We start from the raw sequence: 18716 nt of genomic DNA on the forward strand, positions 1-18716 counted from the left end.
ACCCATTCTTGCCTAGAACTCAGAACCCTCTTCTACCCATCTCTCGACTTCTGGGATTATAGGCAGGTGACACCACGCCTTTCTATTCTTCCTCTTTTGACATGAGAGGCAGAGTTCTCAGACAGCCTATGCCAGATCCATATGTCACTTCAAAACCATTTCCAGCAATAGTCCCCACGTGTCAGAAACTCTCCCTGGATTTTCCCTTTTCTACCTGTATAGGTTTTTTTTTTTCCTTCTCGCTTCTATTTTTTGCTTTGTCCCCTCAGAAGTCTACTGGAATCTTAAACATTCTCTGGCATCTCCCAGTAACTGGAATTGACACTGGGAATTTGTGAGCAGTACAAAGCAAGCCTTCCCAACCTTACAAGCTTAGATTGGAACGCATGTCATAATCAAAGGAAATCTGACCTCTGGGTGCATGGGTCCTGTTCCTGCCTTGCTCAGTCTGGGATGTCCAGGCATGATTCACACCTGCGCCTGTCTCCAGACGGTCTCCTGTGGAAGGCTTGACCTGCTGCCCCCCTGGCAACAGCTCCTCCCTAGCTGCCAACTCTGCTTCTGTAGTATCAACATTCTAACTTTAGGGGAAAGGCCGTGATAAATTTCTGGAAAGCGAATAGGAAGTTGTTTTGAGAGGCAGCATGACACCAAGGGGAGGCAGCAAAAGTATAAGAAGTGTGGTTTGGCCAGAGGGAAGAAAGCCAGACGAGTCGGAGAGGACATGGTAAGTTCATTTTTCTCTGTATGGGAAGGAGAGGGGTTGAAGTGGCTTGTGACTGAAACAGACAGAAGAAAGGCTCAGAAAGTGGGGAACAGCAATAGCCAGGGGGTGTTATGCTCAATAGCCTTGGTAGAGTTTAAAGGCATTTTTCCCTCTCTTTTTGAAATAGGGTCTTATTACCTTGACTCATTAAACTTACTATCCTCCTGCCTCAGCTTCCGGGGTAGCCAAGGCTTGTAGGTGTGCATCTTCAGACTCAGTTTGCAAGCATTTTTAAAAGCTGGCTGATCATTTTGATTCTCCCAACATTCTTATAAGTTTGGATAATTTCCATTTTTACAAATAGAACCATTGTGGCTTACAGAGGGCAGGCACTTTAAGCGATGGCCACACGCTCGTTAAGACTTGATGATGTTGCGGCCATTCTCTGGCAAGCCAGAGCCTGCTTTTCTACTGGAACTTGCAGGAACTCCGTGGAGTAGATCTGGCAAGGATATCATCTCTAAGTCTGCCTTTCTCTCTGGGATAAATGGTAGGCTGAGAAAAGGCCTTGGGGCATATCTACAATGGTACAGCCCTTAATTCTCAGCCTTCCAAACCCTTGTCTAAATATCTGGAGTTTTCTAGGACCAATCTAGAATATCCACATGGTTCTGATCTAAATTGCTATCTTTAGTGTTGCTAACCCAGTTTCCTCATCTGCAAATGAGACATCACAATAATATTCTTTTATGACATCACAGTAAAGATTAAATAAGATTGCACTGAAGAGCGTTTATACACAAGTCTGGTGTGTAAACGATTAGCAAATTCTAGCTACTGTTTTAGAGAAAGAGAAAACTCCAGAGGTATAGTGAGGTTGGGAATTGAGGGGGAATCCTAAGATAATCAGGTATTTTGAACTTGGTACAGTGACTCTGGATAAAACATGCATAGTTGGGATACTGCCATGTGTATTTTCAATATGCTAGAGTGCCTCATGTCATCTCAAAGTCCAAGATCTTCTAGTCTGTATTTAAGGAAGTAGCAGATCAGGATTAATTTTTGGACATCTTTAAAGAGCACTGCAGAAGAAAGCCATGCTTGCTTCATGATTTTATCCCCCCTTTCCCTCTCTACCGCAACACACCTTTCCAATACTTTAAGGAAGGAGATCACTCCCAACCCCATAGTGTGTGTGTGTGTGTGTGTGTGTGTGTGTGTGTGTGTGGTGTGAGTGTGTGTGTGCTTAGAAACACAGGGATGACATTTGAGCCTGCACTATTTCACTATTTCCCTGTGGCAGAGAATTACTTGTGTCTTTTAGCATGTCATTCTTCTGACTTGGTTGACATTGACGTAAGTGAATGAGTCATCAATTTCTTCCTTCTCTTCTTTTTGGCATCCTCTTCTATTCCAAAGACAGGGTGGCATTGTTCAGGATTCTGATGAAAGCTACAGATCTTGTCCCTAGATGAAAATATGAATATCCACATAAACTGACCTTTATAGACATCTATAAGAAGGTTCCTGGACTTCCGGGTGGGTTGCAGATCTTTCCTAAGATTTTTCCTTCTTTTGTGTTATACTCGGATGCTCCTCAGTTCTACCTGACCGTAGGCTGGGACTTTGCAATGAAGTGTTAAGGACCCAACTGTGGGATTCATTGTAATAATTCATAGATTTCTTCCTCCCCAAGCACATTTGGCTCTTAGGATTCAGGAACCTCAGTCTGTCTGTGTGAAATCTGCTTCATATTTAGACAGTGCCTTCACTTAGGGTCTAAGAGAATGAAGTTAAGGTATATCATGGGGACATTTTAAACCAGCTCATGGGAAACAGCTCCTGCTTAGTGATTTACAGTTATATGATCCCGAGGTCTGTCAAGGCTTTAGCAGGCCAAGGAGTAACTCGGGATCACTTCATGTAAACTTTTAACCACTTCAGGCTCCACCTTCCAGCTTCTACTGTTCCTTCTATTTTATCTGCTCCCTGTTTGTCTAGGCTGGCAATCAGCTCTTAGAGTATGCATCTTTAGAGCTCTGTACAGAGATTATTAGACAAGTCTCTCTCTCACACACACACATACACACAAAGACACACACACACACACAAGAACACAAAGTGACTTTTGACACAGGAGGCGGTACCAATTGGCTCCAGCACATCAGTTCTTCTTTAACTTCCATCAGGACCATGATTAACCTGCTTTGTGAAGCCAGGCTTCTTGTCCCTAACCAACAACAACACTGCTAGGTGTGTCTTTTCACTGGTTTGCTCTATTCAGAGCCCTGAAGGTGGCTCCCTCGTTGCTGACTGACATTTGATACAAGACCTTTCTTTCCCCAAGCTACTTTTTCAATTAATCTCCAGAATCCCTAGTTTCCATATCAGTCAGACCACATCATACTTCTGTTAAAGTTGCCAGCTGGCTTCTTCCCGCACTCAGGATAAGATCTCACCCCTTGCTTTGGCTCCAAAAACCTAGCTTTATCTTTCAACTGCTTTCCGTCACAGCCCTTTACTCCATCCACTCCAGATCATTTCTTTCTTTATGTCGTTTGACTTTACACTTGTCCCTGGGTTAAAGGCTTCCGTGTTCTTCTCCCTGCTTCCCACTTGACAGTTTTCCCTGATCATTTTGCTGTTGGATTAAATGTCACCTTCCTGCAGAGGCCTGCCATGAAAGTCCCTGTCTGATATAACTCACCCGTCAGTCTCTTACACAGTCTGATTTTAATTCTTCCCCGAACACTACTGCCCTGCATTTTCATATCTGTTCAGTGCTATGATACATGTCCATCCCGTGAGGCTAGAAGCTGAGTCTCTTTTCATGATTTTAACTCTTTTCCCTGGAAATGTGCCTGAGGTATTTTGGGAACTTAGTCATTGTTGAAATAACCAATGGGGAAAAACCCAGATAGAATAACTAGGGAGTGGTTGTTTGGTATGGAGAAGGAAGTGGCATTGATAACAAAGTTCCTTTAAGGAGAAATTAAGGACTTAGGGAGTTGGGCTGACACACATGGGTACACTTGGTGTAAAAACACAGGGAACATACAATACATTTCGGAAATTATAACATCTCTTATTCTAATTGCATTGTAGTGTTATCAAAAGGATGTGGGTAGTTGAGAAATAGTAGCAGGAGAGAATCATCAACAGGAGGAAGCCATGTTTTGAAGGGTCTTAAGGGTCCATCTCGAAGAGTTTGAATGTGATGCTTAGGGATGTCTTCATCCCTTCAAGGCTTTTAAGTGGCAGAGCGATATGACCTTATGTTATAAATGTCAATCCTGGCTGGGGATATAACTCAATAGCAGGACATTGGCCTAGCATTCCCAAAGTCCTGTGTTTTATCCTAGCACCATAAGAAAGAAAAAAAGAAAGAAAGAAAGAAAGAAAGAAAGAAAGAAAGAAAGAAAGAAAGAAAGAAAGAAAGAAAGAAAGAAAGAAAGAGAAAAAAGGAAGAAAGAATTATTTTGATTGCATTTTAGAGAATTAGCAATAGGCAATCTTCGGGGAAAGAGGCTAATTAGAAGCTGAATTCCCAGCCCCAGGAAAGTAATAATGATTTAAGCCAGCCCTGTGACAACAATTCAAGTGAAAATTTGGAGAGTGTCCAGGTTTCTCACCAGACGGTAAAGTCATTAGGATTTGATGACAGGTTGTTGTAAAACATTCAGAGAAGGTAAAGATTCTTGTTCCCTCCTCCTTGCTCCTACTTGATGAAGCAGTTCAGGTCACCATGGTGATGTAGGTGAAGGGGCTCAGGTCAATGTTTCTGTTCGATTATAAGAATTTACATTGGTTGTATGAGCTTCCTATACTGCCAGAGCCTTTCAGAGTGACACAAAAACCGGAAAGTTATAGTGAAACTTCCTTTTCTTTTAAAGAGTAGTTGCTATTTCCTGTCCTCTAGGGTTCTTGAGGCACACCACCTATGGAACATCCCTGCATCTCCCCACTTCTCCCTTTATTCCACATCCTGTCTGCACGGAGTCAAGCTCATCCAGGGATGCAGGAGAGCGAGACATCATGTTCTTCTTTCTCTCACATCAAAGAGCATGAGGGAACTGTCAGGGATACAGATTTGATTTCCTCTGATATTTTTTTTATTTAGCACATGTCTGCCTTATTTCCAGTCACTCTCAGCATTGTTACTTTATTTAAATTGGTTTATTTAGCTTATTTCAAAGTTTATTATTCACTCACATGTGTAGAAAAAATCCATAATTCATTTTTAAAAATGAGTTTTATTGGATATTTAAAGTATACAGTGCGATGTCATGGGATACATACAGGTGGTCAAATAGTTGCTGTATTAATCAAGTTTATATCCATTATCTTACACAGTTGCTCATTTTGATTTTGGAGGGGGGTATGGTAAGAACAGCTAAGATCTCATTTAACAGGAATTCATAGATAGTATTTTTTATTACCTATAGTGTTCATGTTGCATATTAGGTTTCTAGAGATGTCTCTCAATAAATCTGCTACTGTCAGGAGTAGATTAAATAAGAATATTAGTTTTCCAGCTCTTCCTATGGTCTGTAACATTTTGACTCAGACACAATCTCTATTGCTATCATAGTTTCTGTTCTGATTATCACTCGTTCACTAATTTAACACGTTTCTGTCTTGCACATAGGCATCACGTGGTCATAATTCTTTCATGCACTCTTCCATCCATTTGTTGGTAGGATAGTTGTCAGGTGCTACATATTTGCTTTACAGCTGCCAGTGATTCAGACTCACTCGTTCTTGCCCTCAAGCGTCCCCACTAGTGTGTCACCTTAAATGAAAAGGAGGGTATGATGGCTCCAAGGTATGGTTGAAGAGGACATTTTTTTAAAGTGTAAATAGGAAGGATAATTCACCCAGATGCATTTGAAAGGAGCCAGATTGAACCAGGCCATGGGAGGAGAGATGGAGAGAGCAAGAGAGGAAGGGAGGGGAGAGGAGGGGAGAGGAGGGGAGAGGAGGGGAGAGGAGAGGAGAGGAGAGGAGAGGAGAGGAGAGGAGAAAGAGGAGGGGAGGGGAGGGGTAAGGAGAAGGGAGGGGAAGTGAGAGGAGAAGAGAGAAGAGGAGACGAGAGGGTTCAGAAAGCAAAGAGGCATAGAGCAGGCAAAGACAGGAGGAGAAAGGAAGAGAGAGAGAGAGAGAGAGAGAGAGAGAGAGAGAGAGAGAGAGAGAGAGAGAGAGAGAGAGAGAGAGAGAGAAGAACCAAGAACACAAAGTTGAAATGGCATTTTTTTTTAATATTTATTTTATTTATGAGTACACTGTACCTCTTCAGAAGAGGGCATCGGATCCCATTACAGATGGTTGTGAGCCACCATGTGGTTGCTGGGAATTGACCTCAGGACCTCTGGAAGAGCAGTCAGTCCTCTTAACTGCTGAGCCATCTCTCCAGCCTGAAATAATGGATTTTTATAGGAACCAGATCTGGGGAAGGAAGGTCTGGTGAGAAGAGCTGAGAGAAGCCACGGGCACCACAGTTAACCTTTGGCTTCAGATGCTGCCATAGTTTCCTTGGGACATGACAATGTGCCCGGTCCTGTGTCTACGCAATATTTGTGCCGGGAGCCTCATGTTCTAGAGCAAGGCCAGCAATGGGGATGCTGATCGGGGACCTTTGCAAAGAGATGACCATAGGTCTAGCAAAAGAAGAAAATAGAAGCATGGAAGTCTGGATGCACCAAGGACAGAGCGGAGGGAGAGTGAAAGGAACTCTCAGGAAAATTGCTCAAGACATTAGAGAAATAGTGCAGTAAGCAAAATGAATTGGTCTGCAGCAAATCCTGCTGTACAGAGTTCAAGAAAGATAACGACGGAAAACTGTTGTTTAGTTGGGTGATTTGCAAGTTCATGATAAAGTTCAAAAGAGCAGCTTCCTAAGTAGGTGGAAGCTGTGGGCTGGAAAACAAAGAGGGGGCGAGGGAGTTGAGAACCTTTAGCTATGGAGGAAGCAGAGAAAGCCAAGAGGGGCTGGACAGGCAGACAAAGGTCAAGAAGGCACATCACCTCTGCTTCTGAATGGCAGAGCTGTGGTCCCCTCTCTGTGGACAACTCCAGATGCTACCTGCAAGCCATGGGATTCCTACATGCCAATACCTCTTCCTACAAATGGGGAGCGAAAGGGCAAAAGTTGTTTCCCCATTCTCTCTCTGCTTCTCCTTCTACTCCATAGCCTTCATCAGATAGCAGATAGCCAAGGTGCTCATACAAAATCTATGCAGTCACAGGATGTTATTCAAATGCCTCGGTCTCAGACTCTTTTCCAGCCACTTCCAGGTTGAAGCAGGCTGCCAGACAGCATTAAAGATTAGCAGAGTACATGGCTGCTTTTCCTGAGAGGCATTTCCTCTTGTTTCAACACTTATTTAGTAGGGAATGTACAGAGTCCTTAACTCTTTATCATCCTAGATCCAATACTATCCTTAAAGCTGTTCTGTGGAGCAGGATCAGTTATAAAAAAAAAGGGGGGGCACTTTGAAAGAAAATTATTGCTAAGTAAGACTCTGAAATACTACCACCCTTCATACCCACAGATAAAGTTATGTCACCTACCATTAAGTCAAGGGGCAACCTTACGGTTGGCACATAGCTTTGACTTTGGGGTGCAGTATGATCAGAGGAGATCCACCCAAGCATGGTGGTTTAATCCCAGCACTTAGGAGGTGGAGACAGGAGGCTGAGGAACTGGCTGTATATCAAATTTAAGTAGAGAATTTAATTACTACCTGAGAATTATCACAAAACATGGGATCTGTGAGCCTTTTAGAGTCTGATCATTCCAAAACATAGCTTCACTGTTTCCAAAGTTCATGAGCCTTGTGAGACTAAGAATTAATGAGTTGACCTGATGTGCATTTGACTAGCCAACATGGGCGAATCACTTAAGCTCAATGGTGGGAAATGATAACCATCGAATTTGAACACCTACTGAGGTGCCTGAGAGATACTGATTTGATTTGGTCACAAACCTTGCTTCTCCAACAAGTCTGTATTAGCCCAGGAAGATGAATCTTGGTATTCAGTGATTTTTGAAGAACAAATGTATCATGTTGAAACAGGGTGCACAGATATTTCTGTTCTCCCTTTTTTTTTTGGATGTTATGACTTGATTAGAGCACCTCCCAATTTTTTCTTTTAAAACCATGCATTACTTCAAACCAATCTTCTTCCTTCCCCCCTCACTGCACACACACACTGGTACAATAGAGAATTAGTTGGGGAATTTGGGTTTAAACAAAGTCTTACTTAAAAGTTTATACAAATAAACAGACAACTCAGAATAGGAAGTACCTCTATTGGGGATTGTGTTTAAACAAAAGCGTATTTAAAAGTTTAAGTAAGTTAATACAGAAACCAATGAGTAGACGTGTGTGATGTTAAAAAACACTTAGAAGCCCCTCCTACCCTCCTTAGGCATACCCCAGGGATCCCCAAATGCTTAGGAATGCCATCAGTGGGACAAGCCACTTCCCCAAGGGTACAGGCAGAACAGTAAAGGATCTAAAGCTGGCACGATCCTCAGTGGAAACGCAGCCCAGTGTCAAAACCAAGACTGGGTCCCTACATCAGGCTGCATTGCTGTATTCATCAGTAATACATTTTTCCCCACGACTCCAAACATTTGGAAAACTGTGTAACTCTGCTTCCCTTTTACGTGGAGAGATAAGGATTGTCTTCATAAATTTTAAAATTATGATTGCATTTCCAGAATATTATAAACATAGCTCTTTAAAAAGCTGTTGTGTTCTTTCTTAAGTTCAACAAAGGTAACTAAATACTAGAGTGAGCTGGTAACACAAACCATGAGCAAAGCTTGATAAGAAGAACATTTCTACTCCTCACTTTCTCTCCTTAATACTGAGCCCCATTCTGCACTTCCTCTACAAAATTTTAACATCATATATGTAAGTATATGCATATATATATATATACATATTATAGTGTTTAAAGACACAGTTTCTCTGCATAGCCCTGGCTTCCCTAGATCTTGCTCTGTAGACCAGGCTGGCCTTGAACTCACAGAAATCCATCTGAGTGCTGGGATCAAAGGTGTAATACCAGCACCACCTGAATAACCTAATGTATTTTTAAACAAAAGGTCTTTCTTATTTATTTACATAAATAAATAATAAATACAAATAAAAATATCTTTAATAATCTGGTATTATAAATCTTTGCAGGTTAATTTTTAAATGTCATTAGCCTAACAACTATTTTTAGTACACAATTAAGCTATGAAAAATATACTACAGATTTGGGGTTGGAGAGATGATTATACAGAGATCAGCTGAGTAATGTTCTAGTTTGTGAGAACACTATATATACTCACTTACAAAACCCAGAATTCAGAAACTCAGAAGTAGAAAGTTTCAAGCTTACACAGCCAACCACCACTGGCTTTGATTTGAATTGTGCACATATCGGAATCTGGTCAGGCTGTGGTCAGCAGCGTATGTCATACGCCACTCTACAGTGTACCAAGTATCGTCTGTTTCTGAGGTGTGCTCTGTGGCAATTCAGAATTTCTATGCAGAAATGGTTTTAAGTAGTTATTTCTCCCAAGGAGTAGAAGCACTCCATTTAAATGCACAGCTGCTGTTTTTATGTTGGTGATAATATTAGAGTTGCTTTGGACGGACATTGGTAGCCCTGATCACCTTGTATGCCTCCCCCTCTGTATCCCCAAAGGCAATGCAGTATGAATTTGAAATCTTAGAGGTTTTGAAGGTAAGAATGTCAAGTAGACAGCTCGTGTGTCCAAGTCTGCAGCTGTCATTTGTAAAATTCCATTTAGATGCTACAAGTTCCGTATTACTGTGTGCAGTAAGAACTCAGACAAGATGATCATTTGTAGAACTTACCTGCTGAAAGTATCTTTAAAAGCCAATAGGTTTGATATGATCTTCAAAGTCTTGTTAGGCTTGGACTCAGGAGAGTGATGAGAAATCAGAAGTAGAAGGTTTCTAACACCCTCCTGCTGGGAATCAGAATTACTGCAAAGATCATCAACTGGATTTCTACCACCTAATAGGCTGTTTGCAGATACTAAAAGGAAGTTTTCTTTTCTTTTGTTTCAGGCCGGCTGCCCAAAAGGTTCTTGGAAGCCAAGACTCCAGAGTGTGGTCCTGGGAGCTGTTCAGCTCATCTGGCTCAGTGCTTTGATCTCTGGTAAATGCTGGGTTAACTTGTCACCTGATCCTGCCTAATTAGGAGCCATCCCAGGGCCAAGTAGGAGAAGTTTAGGGCAGTAACCTGCTGTGAGGCGTGGGAAACTGCTCACATCCAGAGTCCTGAAAGAAAAACACCCCTGACACTATCACACCGGTCTACAAGACTTCAGGAACCACAAGCTGATCCATCTGGGATCAACATCATCATTAGGAAAGGCAGACACAGACCCTCCGCATTCTCAGTGACTCAGAAACGTTTGAGTTCCTTTAACCATAATTTTTGAGGCCAGAAAGATGACTCAACCATTAAGGTCACTTTCTATTAAGGGCTAATTTTCCAGAAGACCCAGGTTTGGTTTCCAGCACTGATATCAAGTGGTTTACAACCTCCTATAACTCCAGTTTTCAGAGACCTGACACTCTCCTGCTTCAGCCAATAGCTCTACACAAGTAGTGCACATAAGCGCGCGCGCGCGCGCCCGCACACACACACACACACACACACACTAAATAAATATTTTTGAAAAATATAAGTGATGTTTTTCAAAGTCAAAGTAAATTATTTGATATATGATGTTGATACATTCATCACAGGAAGCTTTTGGTAGCAGGCCTGAAACAAAAAAAAATGAAAATTTAGTTGATAAAATAGTGTAATACTGCCTCTGTCAAAATAAACTTTCTTTCTTTCCTTCTTTCTCACTCTCTGTCTCTCTCCCTTCCTTTCTTTCTTCTTTTCTTCTTTCTTCCTTCCTTCCTTCTTTCTTTCTTTCTTTCTTTCTTTCTTTCTTTCTTTCTAGATAGGTCCTACTATGTAGACCAGGCCGACCTCAAACCTGTGACCTTTCTGCTTCAGCCTCCAAAGCACTGAGGTTACAGCTGTGTACACCATGCCTCGGGGCAAAAACAACACCAGAGAGGTGCTGGTGAGGAAGGTGGAAATATGGCCGGTTCTCACGGGGTAGTGGAGGGGAGAGTCAAATAGAAACAGAACTCTGTCAACAGGAAAGGAGTTGTTTCCAAGCCTGATTGCTGGCATTGTCCACCTCTTCTGGAGAACTGGCCTCTCTGCCCTGTGAGCTCCCTCTGGCTCCCATAACAACCTCTGTATCAGAGGGAACACATTTTATTTATCTCATTGGATATCGTAAGCACTTACAAAAAAGAGTCCATTTTAATGCCCAAATAAGTAGATTTGGAGGAGATGATTTATCAAGGAGAAACAGCTAAGAGATGTAAAGTATGTGGCTGCAAATTAGATGTTTCTAACCCGAGCCCTGCAGCACCTCACTAATTCAGCAGGCTGTTTAGGGTCAAACACTGTGAGTCATGATTCACAGGGCTTCCCAGGGCTAAGGAAGGACCCACAGCCAACTGGATTCAGAGTGGTGGTGTGGGTCACACCACAGAAACATATTATACCATGGGGCAAAAAAAAAAAAAAGGTGGAATCCTGAAGGGAGAAAGACAAAGTTTGCCTGAAGCCAAAAAGAAAAGTAGAAAGGGAGAAATTTACCAGGGGTGAAGGGGAGAGACACCAACATAGTAGGAAGGCCACAAAGGTGAGGCAAGGAAGTATCCAGGCATGGTAGTGCTGGTGATTCCAGTCCTTGGGAGATGGAGGCAAAGTTCTAGGCCAGCCTCAGCTGTGCTATAAGATCCCGGCTCAACAAGAACATATAAACGAAGAAGTTGGTGTTCTGTCAGGAAGAAAGTATGGTGAGCCCTGAGACTGAGCCAGCAGGAGGCTCCAGATCACAAGAAAGGATCTCATTTTCCATGGCCAATGGCACTTTCTTTTATTTTTCCTTGTAAAATGTATAATTTAAAACATTGTGATCCATTTTCTTTTTTTTTATTTGATGTATTCTCTATTTACATTTCAAATTATTTCCCATTTTCTGGGTCCCCACTCCCCACAAGTCCCATAAGCCCTCTTCCCTCCCTCTGTTCCTCCATCAACTCCTTCCCACTTCCCTGTTCTGATATTCCCCTATACTGTTGCATTGAGTCTTTCCAGAACCAGGGGCCACTCCTCTGTTCTTTTTGGACATCATTTAATATGTGGATTATTTCTTGGGTATTCCAAGTTTCTAGGTTATTATCCACTTATCAGTGAGTACATACCATGACTGATCTTTTGAGATTGGATTACCTCACTTAGTATGATGTTCTCCAGCTCCATCCATTTGTCTATGAATTTCATGAATTCATTGTTTCTAATGGTTCCATTGTGTAAATATACCACATTTTTTGTTATCCATTCCTCTGTTGAGGGACACCTGGGCTGTTTCCAGCTTCTGGCTACTACAAATAGGGCTGCTATGAACATAGTAGAGCATGTGTGCTTATTGCATGCTGGGGAATCCTCTGGGTATATGCCCAGGAGTGGCACTTTCATGTGCTGGTTTATGGGAGATTTCAGACAAACATCTAAACACTCCTCCGTTTTTTAAAATGAGAGTAAACTGGGTGACCTCTAAGTTCCCCTGTTTCTGGTATCTTGGGATCCCAAATCTTTTACCATCCAGAATCTTTTTAAGATTTATTGTATGTATATGAGTACACTGCCACTGTCTCCAGACACACCAGAAGAGGACATCAGATCCATTACAGATGGTTGTGAGCCACCATGTGGTTGCTGGGAATTGAACACAGGACCTCTGGAAGAGCAGTAGGTCCTCTTAACCTGCTGAACCATCTCTCCACCATCCAGAAGCTTCAGATGAGAGTTCTTTCTTGTTCTGGCTTTGTATCCCCTTTTAAGCAAAAAGTTTAAAATACTCCTTTCCCCCTAAAATAAAACCAGGCAGAGAATAGCCTTGTTCTTGGCATTTGTTCATCTTATTTGCAGAAATAAGCTTGAGATAAGACTCCGCCCAGTGAGTGATACTAACCCGGTATTCATTTCCACCCCCACCCCACCCCCACCCCCAGAGCTTGTAATTCAGAAGGAAGTGGCCGCGTGGACCTATAACTACAGCACGAAGGCATACTCGTGGAATAACTCACGGGCATTCTGCAGGAGGCACTTCACAGACTTAGTGGCCATCCAGAATAAGAATGAAATCGCTCACCTCAATGACGTCATCCCATTCTTCAACTCTTACTACTGGATTGGTATCCGAAAGATCAACAATAAGTGGACCTGGGTGGGAACCAATAAGACTCTCACGGAGGAGGCTGAGAACTGGGCCGACAACGAGCCCAACAACAAGAGAAACAACCAGGACTGTGTGGAGATCTACATCAAGAGTAATCTGGCCCCTGGCAAGTGGAATGACGAACCCTGTCTTAAACGAAAGCGCGCCCTGTGCTACACAGGTGAGACCTCCCCTTCGCTGACACCGGCTCTTAAAAGCATGTCTGTCCTGGTTGAGGAGTGTAGCCGCTCAGTCAGGAACATGGGATCACAAAGTGAGGCGTGAGAAAGTGCAGAACTTCTCAGTATTACTGAACCCCTTGATCACCCTCCTTATTACTGATGACACGGTGCTCAGGAAAGGTTACTTTCTTAAGGCCTTGAGACTTTCAAAAAAAATTACAAGATAGGAAATACATGAGAATTACTGGCATAGTGGTGCTATCTCTGTACCTGGCAACAAGGTACAATTTTCCAAACCGCTGGTGTGAACCATCCTGAACAAGCCATAATTCTAGACAGTGACTGACGTTTGTACCCTGAGATGTACTCAAGTTTCCTGTGGGAGAGACATGTCATGTAGACAGGAATATTGCAATGAGATATTAAGTTTACTTAATCTATGAGATTTTTCAGGTCTTAGCACATGAGAAGATTTATTCTTTGAGTCTCTGCTAATTTCCTTCCTGGAGACCCAAAGAAATAGATATGTTAAATGGCCTGGGAATAGAGTATGTGGCTACCCCGCTGGCCACTGACACCACCACATCTGTTTTCTAACCATCTTGGAGTAAAAACTGCCATCAGGGCATGGATACCTTTGGTTAGAAAACCTCAACCCATTTTCCTCTGTCCATGCATCTATTTGTGACTGCACTTGTGGCTCTGTGACTACACACAGCTGTGCCCTTGTTTGGAAACACTAAATATGCCATCCAACGGGAGCCTTAGAGTACTTCTATGATGATCTTAGAACTGGAAACCAGTCTTCTAAATTTTACATTCAGAACTTTTCCGTACCTCGATGCATTAGCATAAGACGGTACAAACTGAAAAAGGTCATCACTGTCCTTAAGAGACACAACTGTAACGAAGACCTACTAGTAGTGAATACCAATCGCATCCCAGGTCACTGTATGCAGTTCTGTTTGTGTCGCTTGTTTATTTGGTATTAGTCACGTTTTCAGTAGGCCCTTCCATTGCTCTTATCCTTGTGATGCCCTTCATGGGACATAGGCTGACTCTCTACGTGGCTCCTGAGAGGTTGGCATCTGTGTCTTGTTTCCTGTGAACACCTGTTACTCTGACCTTTCTTGTATCCACGCAGCCTCCTGCCAGGATTTGTCCTGCAGCAACCAAGGGGAGTGCATCGAGACCATCGGGAGCTACACCTGCTCCTGCTACCCGGGCTTCTATGGGCCAGAGTGTGAATACGGTGAGGCTGGAACTTGGGTGGTGTTATTCCAGTGTATTGTTGTTCTTATGTGAGAGATGATGCCAGAAAGAAAATTATGATGGACTCTCTCTAGCAAGTAAAGACAAGAGTCCGAATGCTGTCTGACTGCCCATCCACACAATTGTCTCAAAACATTTGGGATAAATCACTTTATTCTTGAAGAGAACATTCACTCATGATATTTCAGGGAGTAAAAGAGAAATGGAAAGACAGGAAGCCTTAGGACTAGAGAGATAGTCCAGCAGCTAAGAGCACCGGATGCTCTTCCAGAGTACCCAGGGTCAATTCCCAGCACCCACATGGCAGCTCACACCTGCCTGTAACCCCAGTTCCAGTAGAACTGACACCTTCACACAGACATATATGGAGGCGAAACCCCAGTGCACACAAAATAAAAATAAACATCGAAAAGGATTTTAAACGAAAGCCTTAACGTTAGTGTTACATATTCAAATAAAAAAATGTTGAGTGAATTGAGCGTTCAAAAATAAAAAAGTGGTGATTTTCTAAGATGCTGGCAATACAAAGGAAGCAGATTGGGATGCAGGGCTGGGGTGTGGAACCTAAAAAGAGAGAGTAAGGAGAGTTAGAACTTACTCTAAGTAGAGCAGAGTGGGTCCTACAATAAGGAAAAAAGAACCAACATTTTGTTTCCTTACAGTCCAAGAATGTGGCAAATTCGACCTCCCGACACATGTTCTCATGAACTGCAGTCATCCCCTGGGGGACTTCTCCTTCAGCTCGGAGTGCACCTTCAGCTGTGCCAAGGGCTACGAGCTGACAGGACCCAGCGAGCTGCAGTGTTTGGCTTCTGGAATCTGGACAAACAGCCCCCCGCAGTGTAAAGGTACATCGGCCTTACTTTTTCCATCCATACTAAATAACTAGAACCTGGGAGAAATAGGGGCTGAAAAGGTGTCTCCATGGTTAAGAGCCCCAGTTGCTCTTCCAGAGGATCCAGGTTCAACTCCCAGCACCCACGTGGTGATACACAGCCATTTGTAAAATCCAGTTCCAGGGAACCCACTGCTCTCTTTTGGCCTCTGCAGAGACCAGGCAGACATGTAGTATATTAATATACATGGGGGGCAAAACATCCATGCACATAAAATCTCTTAAAGTAAGTTTAAAAAATTTAAAAAAAAATAAAACCTCAAGAAATAATAAAGATCTGCATTAGATGGAAATTAAAGTTATCAGAGTTATTAGTCAAGCAGGTGAACCCACATTTTCATTTTCACGGTGTTTCTCAGCTCCATCTAGTTTCCATAGACTGAGCCATGCTGTCCTCTGTGCAAGTGGCTTCGAGCATCTGGCTTGTTTCATTTCTTTCTCATTGGTTTTTCTGTTCAGCTGTGCAGTGTCAGAGCCTGGAAGCCCCTCCCCATGGAACCATGGACTGTATGCACCCGGTTGCTGCCTTTGCCTTGGACTCCAACTGTAAATTTGAGTGCCAGCCTGGGTATCGAGTAAGGGGATCTGACATTCTCCACTGCACTGACTCTGGTCAGTGGAGTGAACCATTGCCAACCTGTGAAGGTAAGATTACTTATCACAGCCGTCAATATGACCTAGAAGGAGTCTTACCATGGTAGAACGATCAGGGACTCCCAATGTCAAGGCCACCTTCTCTAGGACTGTGCTTGTTCAACCTCTGGATGTCAGAAGATTCCTCATCTTCAAAATGTGGCTAAGAATTGCCAGGTGCATTGTGAGAATTAAGCACAGGTAATGCACACAATGCAATAGCAACTGTGCACAGGGTGTGGTGTCACATGGCATTTGAGAACCCAAGACAGGATTTCTGCAAGTTAAATGTCAGCCTGGATTGCACCGTGAGTTGGAGGCTAGCTTGGGCTAGATGATGACACCCCGTCTAAAACATAAATTAAAATAAAGACAAAGTAAAGAGATGGAGATCCTTGAGTCCACTGGCCAGCCAGTCTAGCCACAGCTTCGAATCCCATGCTCATTAAGAGACTCTCTCAGAAATGAGGTGGAGACTGATAAAAGCACCTGACATCAACCTTCCACACCAACACACACACACACCACACACACACACACACACACACACACACACAGGAGCTCAGCCATGTATACAAGCCAACACACAGACTTTAGGAGATCACGTGACATTTCCATTTCTGACTCTCATTTTTCTTGGCTGTAAAGAAAAAGAAGAGACCAGAGGACATCTGGCCCTTACGTGTGCTCTGATAATGTAAAAACTGGAGGTCAGGGTGAAAGACCACAGGTGGTGGTCTCTGTGCTCTGCAAATCTGAAGACATCTCGAGATGTAATGCCTGCACAGAAGGGCGCCAGGAAACTAGACTTCATCAGAACTAAGGTCATTGAGAGACTAGCTGTGTGCAGGAACTTACTTTGAGCTGCACTAACTTGGCAAACAATGTCTGATTAGCATCCTGTGTACTAGGGACACAGCCCACATGGAATCATCATACAGCCCTAGGTCATAGCATGTACAACAAGCCACACCATTCCATCTGCTTCCTCAGAAGCCCACTTTCTTCTGTATCTGTTCTTTTAGAATCTAATAAACATTTAATGAGCACCCAGAATTTACCAGAGCACTGGGCTCCAGGATGCAGCTCTGAGGCTGACTACTCCAGCATCAAAGAGACTGGTGTAACAGGGAAGAATTAATTAATGCCTAAACAGCACAGTGCAGGGGCTGGGAGAAGCCACACGAGGAGTCCCTACCCCTCAGTTAGGGCGGACAGGGATGCCTTCTGGAGGGAAATAACATTAAAACTGAGATCTGAAGAGAGGCAGGCAAAAGGGGACATGGGAAGGGTAGTTTTCCTTTTTGACTAAAAAAAAGATTTGAGGTTTGGATTATGTGGGCGATGTGGGCCAGAAAGCAGCAACATCTTCCAGGCTTCTAAAAAAGACTTAGTATCTGCCATTTTCCTTCCTCAGCCATCGCCTGTGAACCGCTGGAGAGCCCCACCCACGGGAGCATGGACTGCGTCCCATCCCCAGGGACCTTCGAGTATAACAGCAGCTGCACTTTTCACTGTGCAGAGGGATTCGTGCTGGAGGGAAAGGATGCCATTCAGTGTGCCGACTCGGGGCAGTGGACAGCCCCAGCCCCAGTCTGTGAAGGTACGGTGACACCAACGCCTTCTCGGCCACTCCTTGGCGCCTCTTAGACACTGTGGGCAATTGGCACTACCGTTCGCTTATGTGTCGGACATTCATTCACAGAGAACCTGAGATATGCTGGGCTCTTTGTGTTTGCTGCCAAGGATCAAACAGTGGGCAAAACAAGTTTTAAGTACAATGTTCAGGACAGCATAGTTAAGGCGAGAGATGCTTTGGCTCCGTGTTGGGAGCAGGTTGAGGAGGTCGGCCATGAGGAAAAGGATGATGGGTAAGGAACAGCATGAGATGGGAGAAGAGGAACGGACAAGGTCTACTTCTCTCGGGTTTTTGTCAACAAGCTTTTAGGCTTTCTGGGTTCTGTGACTTCTATTAAAATGAGATACTAGTAAGAACTTCACCTACTGTGTCACCAGTAGTTGAGAGTCAATGCATTTTAAGGCCACTGACTCTGCTATCAACTTTATAAGCATAAAAAAAGCCAGGGTGAAACAGTTGCTTTATAAATCCTAAGTCTGTGGTCTTCTGCAACAAAATGACCCTCGAGCCAACGTGGTGGTGCACTCCTGTAATTCCAGCACTTGGGAGGCAGAGGCAGGCAGATTTCTGAATTCGAGGCCAGCCTGGTCTACAGAGTGAGTTCCAGGACAGCCAGGACTCCACAGAGAAACCCTGTCTCGAAAAACAAAAACAAAACAAAAAAAAATCAAAACCAAAAAAACCCAAAGTGATCCTCTTTTAGTATTTTGTGTTTTCAGTGTTTTGCTCTAAAATAGAAACAGAGGCACAATGAGGTCACTGGAATTGCCTTCTTTTACAAAGCACAGCTGTACAGAACCGAATTCCAGAATTACATGGTAGCATCTTATGTCACCATTTACTGGTACTCCTCAACAACTGTGTGAATCCCTGAATCTGTGTGTACCTTCATTTTTGCAATGAGCTATTGGTTCTCCGGAGATTTACAAGTTCTTAAAGAGATATATGTAGATTCAGTTTCATAGTAACACTATTCAAATAAACTGTGGAAGAAACTGAACATTAGCAGATGGATGGATAAAGAAAATCTGCTGTTCACATTGATACTAGAGTGCTAT

The 18716-nt window shown here is 43.2% G+C and overlaps 1 protein-coding gene across 1 annotated transcript in view; it reads left to right on the forward strand.

Moving 5' to 3' along the window:
• Window positions 1-611: 611 nt before the first annotated feature.
• Selp (selectin P) overlaps window positions 612-18716 on the forward strand; it is a 34317-nt gene continuing 16212 nt past the window's right edge. Inside the window, exons 1-7 of the mRNA XM_052200722.1 lie at window positions 612-727; window positions 9802-9892; window positions 12832-13218; window positions 14364-14471; window positions 15154-15339; window positions 15846-16031; window positions 17437-17622. Of these exons, the coding sequence (XP_052056682.1) occupies window positions 725-727; window positions 9802-9892; window positions 12832-13218; window positions 14364-14471; window positions 15154-15339; window positions 15846-16031; window positions 17437-17622 (1147 nt within the window). The 5' untranslated portion in view covers window positions 612-724. The remainder of the gene's footprint in view (window positions 728-9801; window positions 9893-12831; window positions 13219-14363; window positions 14472-15153; window positions 15340-15845; window positions 16032-17436; window positions 17623-18716) is intronic.

The sequence above is a fragment of the Apodemus sylvaticus genome, chromosome 12, assembly GCF_947179515.1.
Source record: "Apodemus sylvaticus chromosome 12, mApoSyl1.1, whole genome shotgun sequence".
Classification (NCBI taxonomy): domain Eukaryota; kingdom Metazoa; phylum Chordata; class Mammalia; order Rodentia; family Muridae; genus Apodemus; species Apodemus sylvaticus.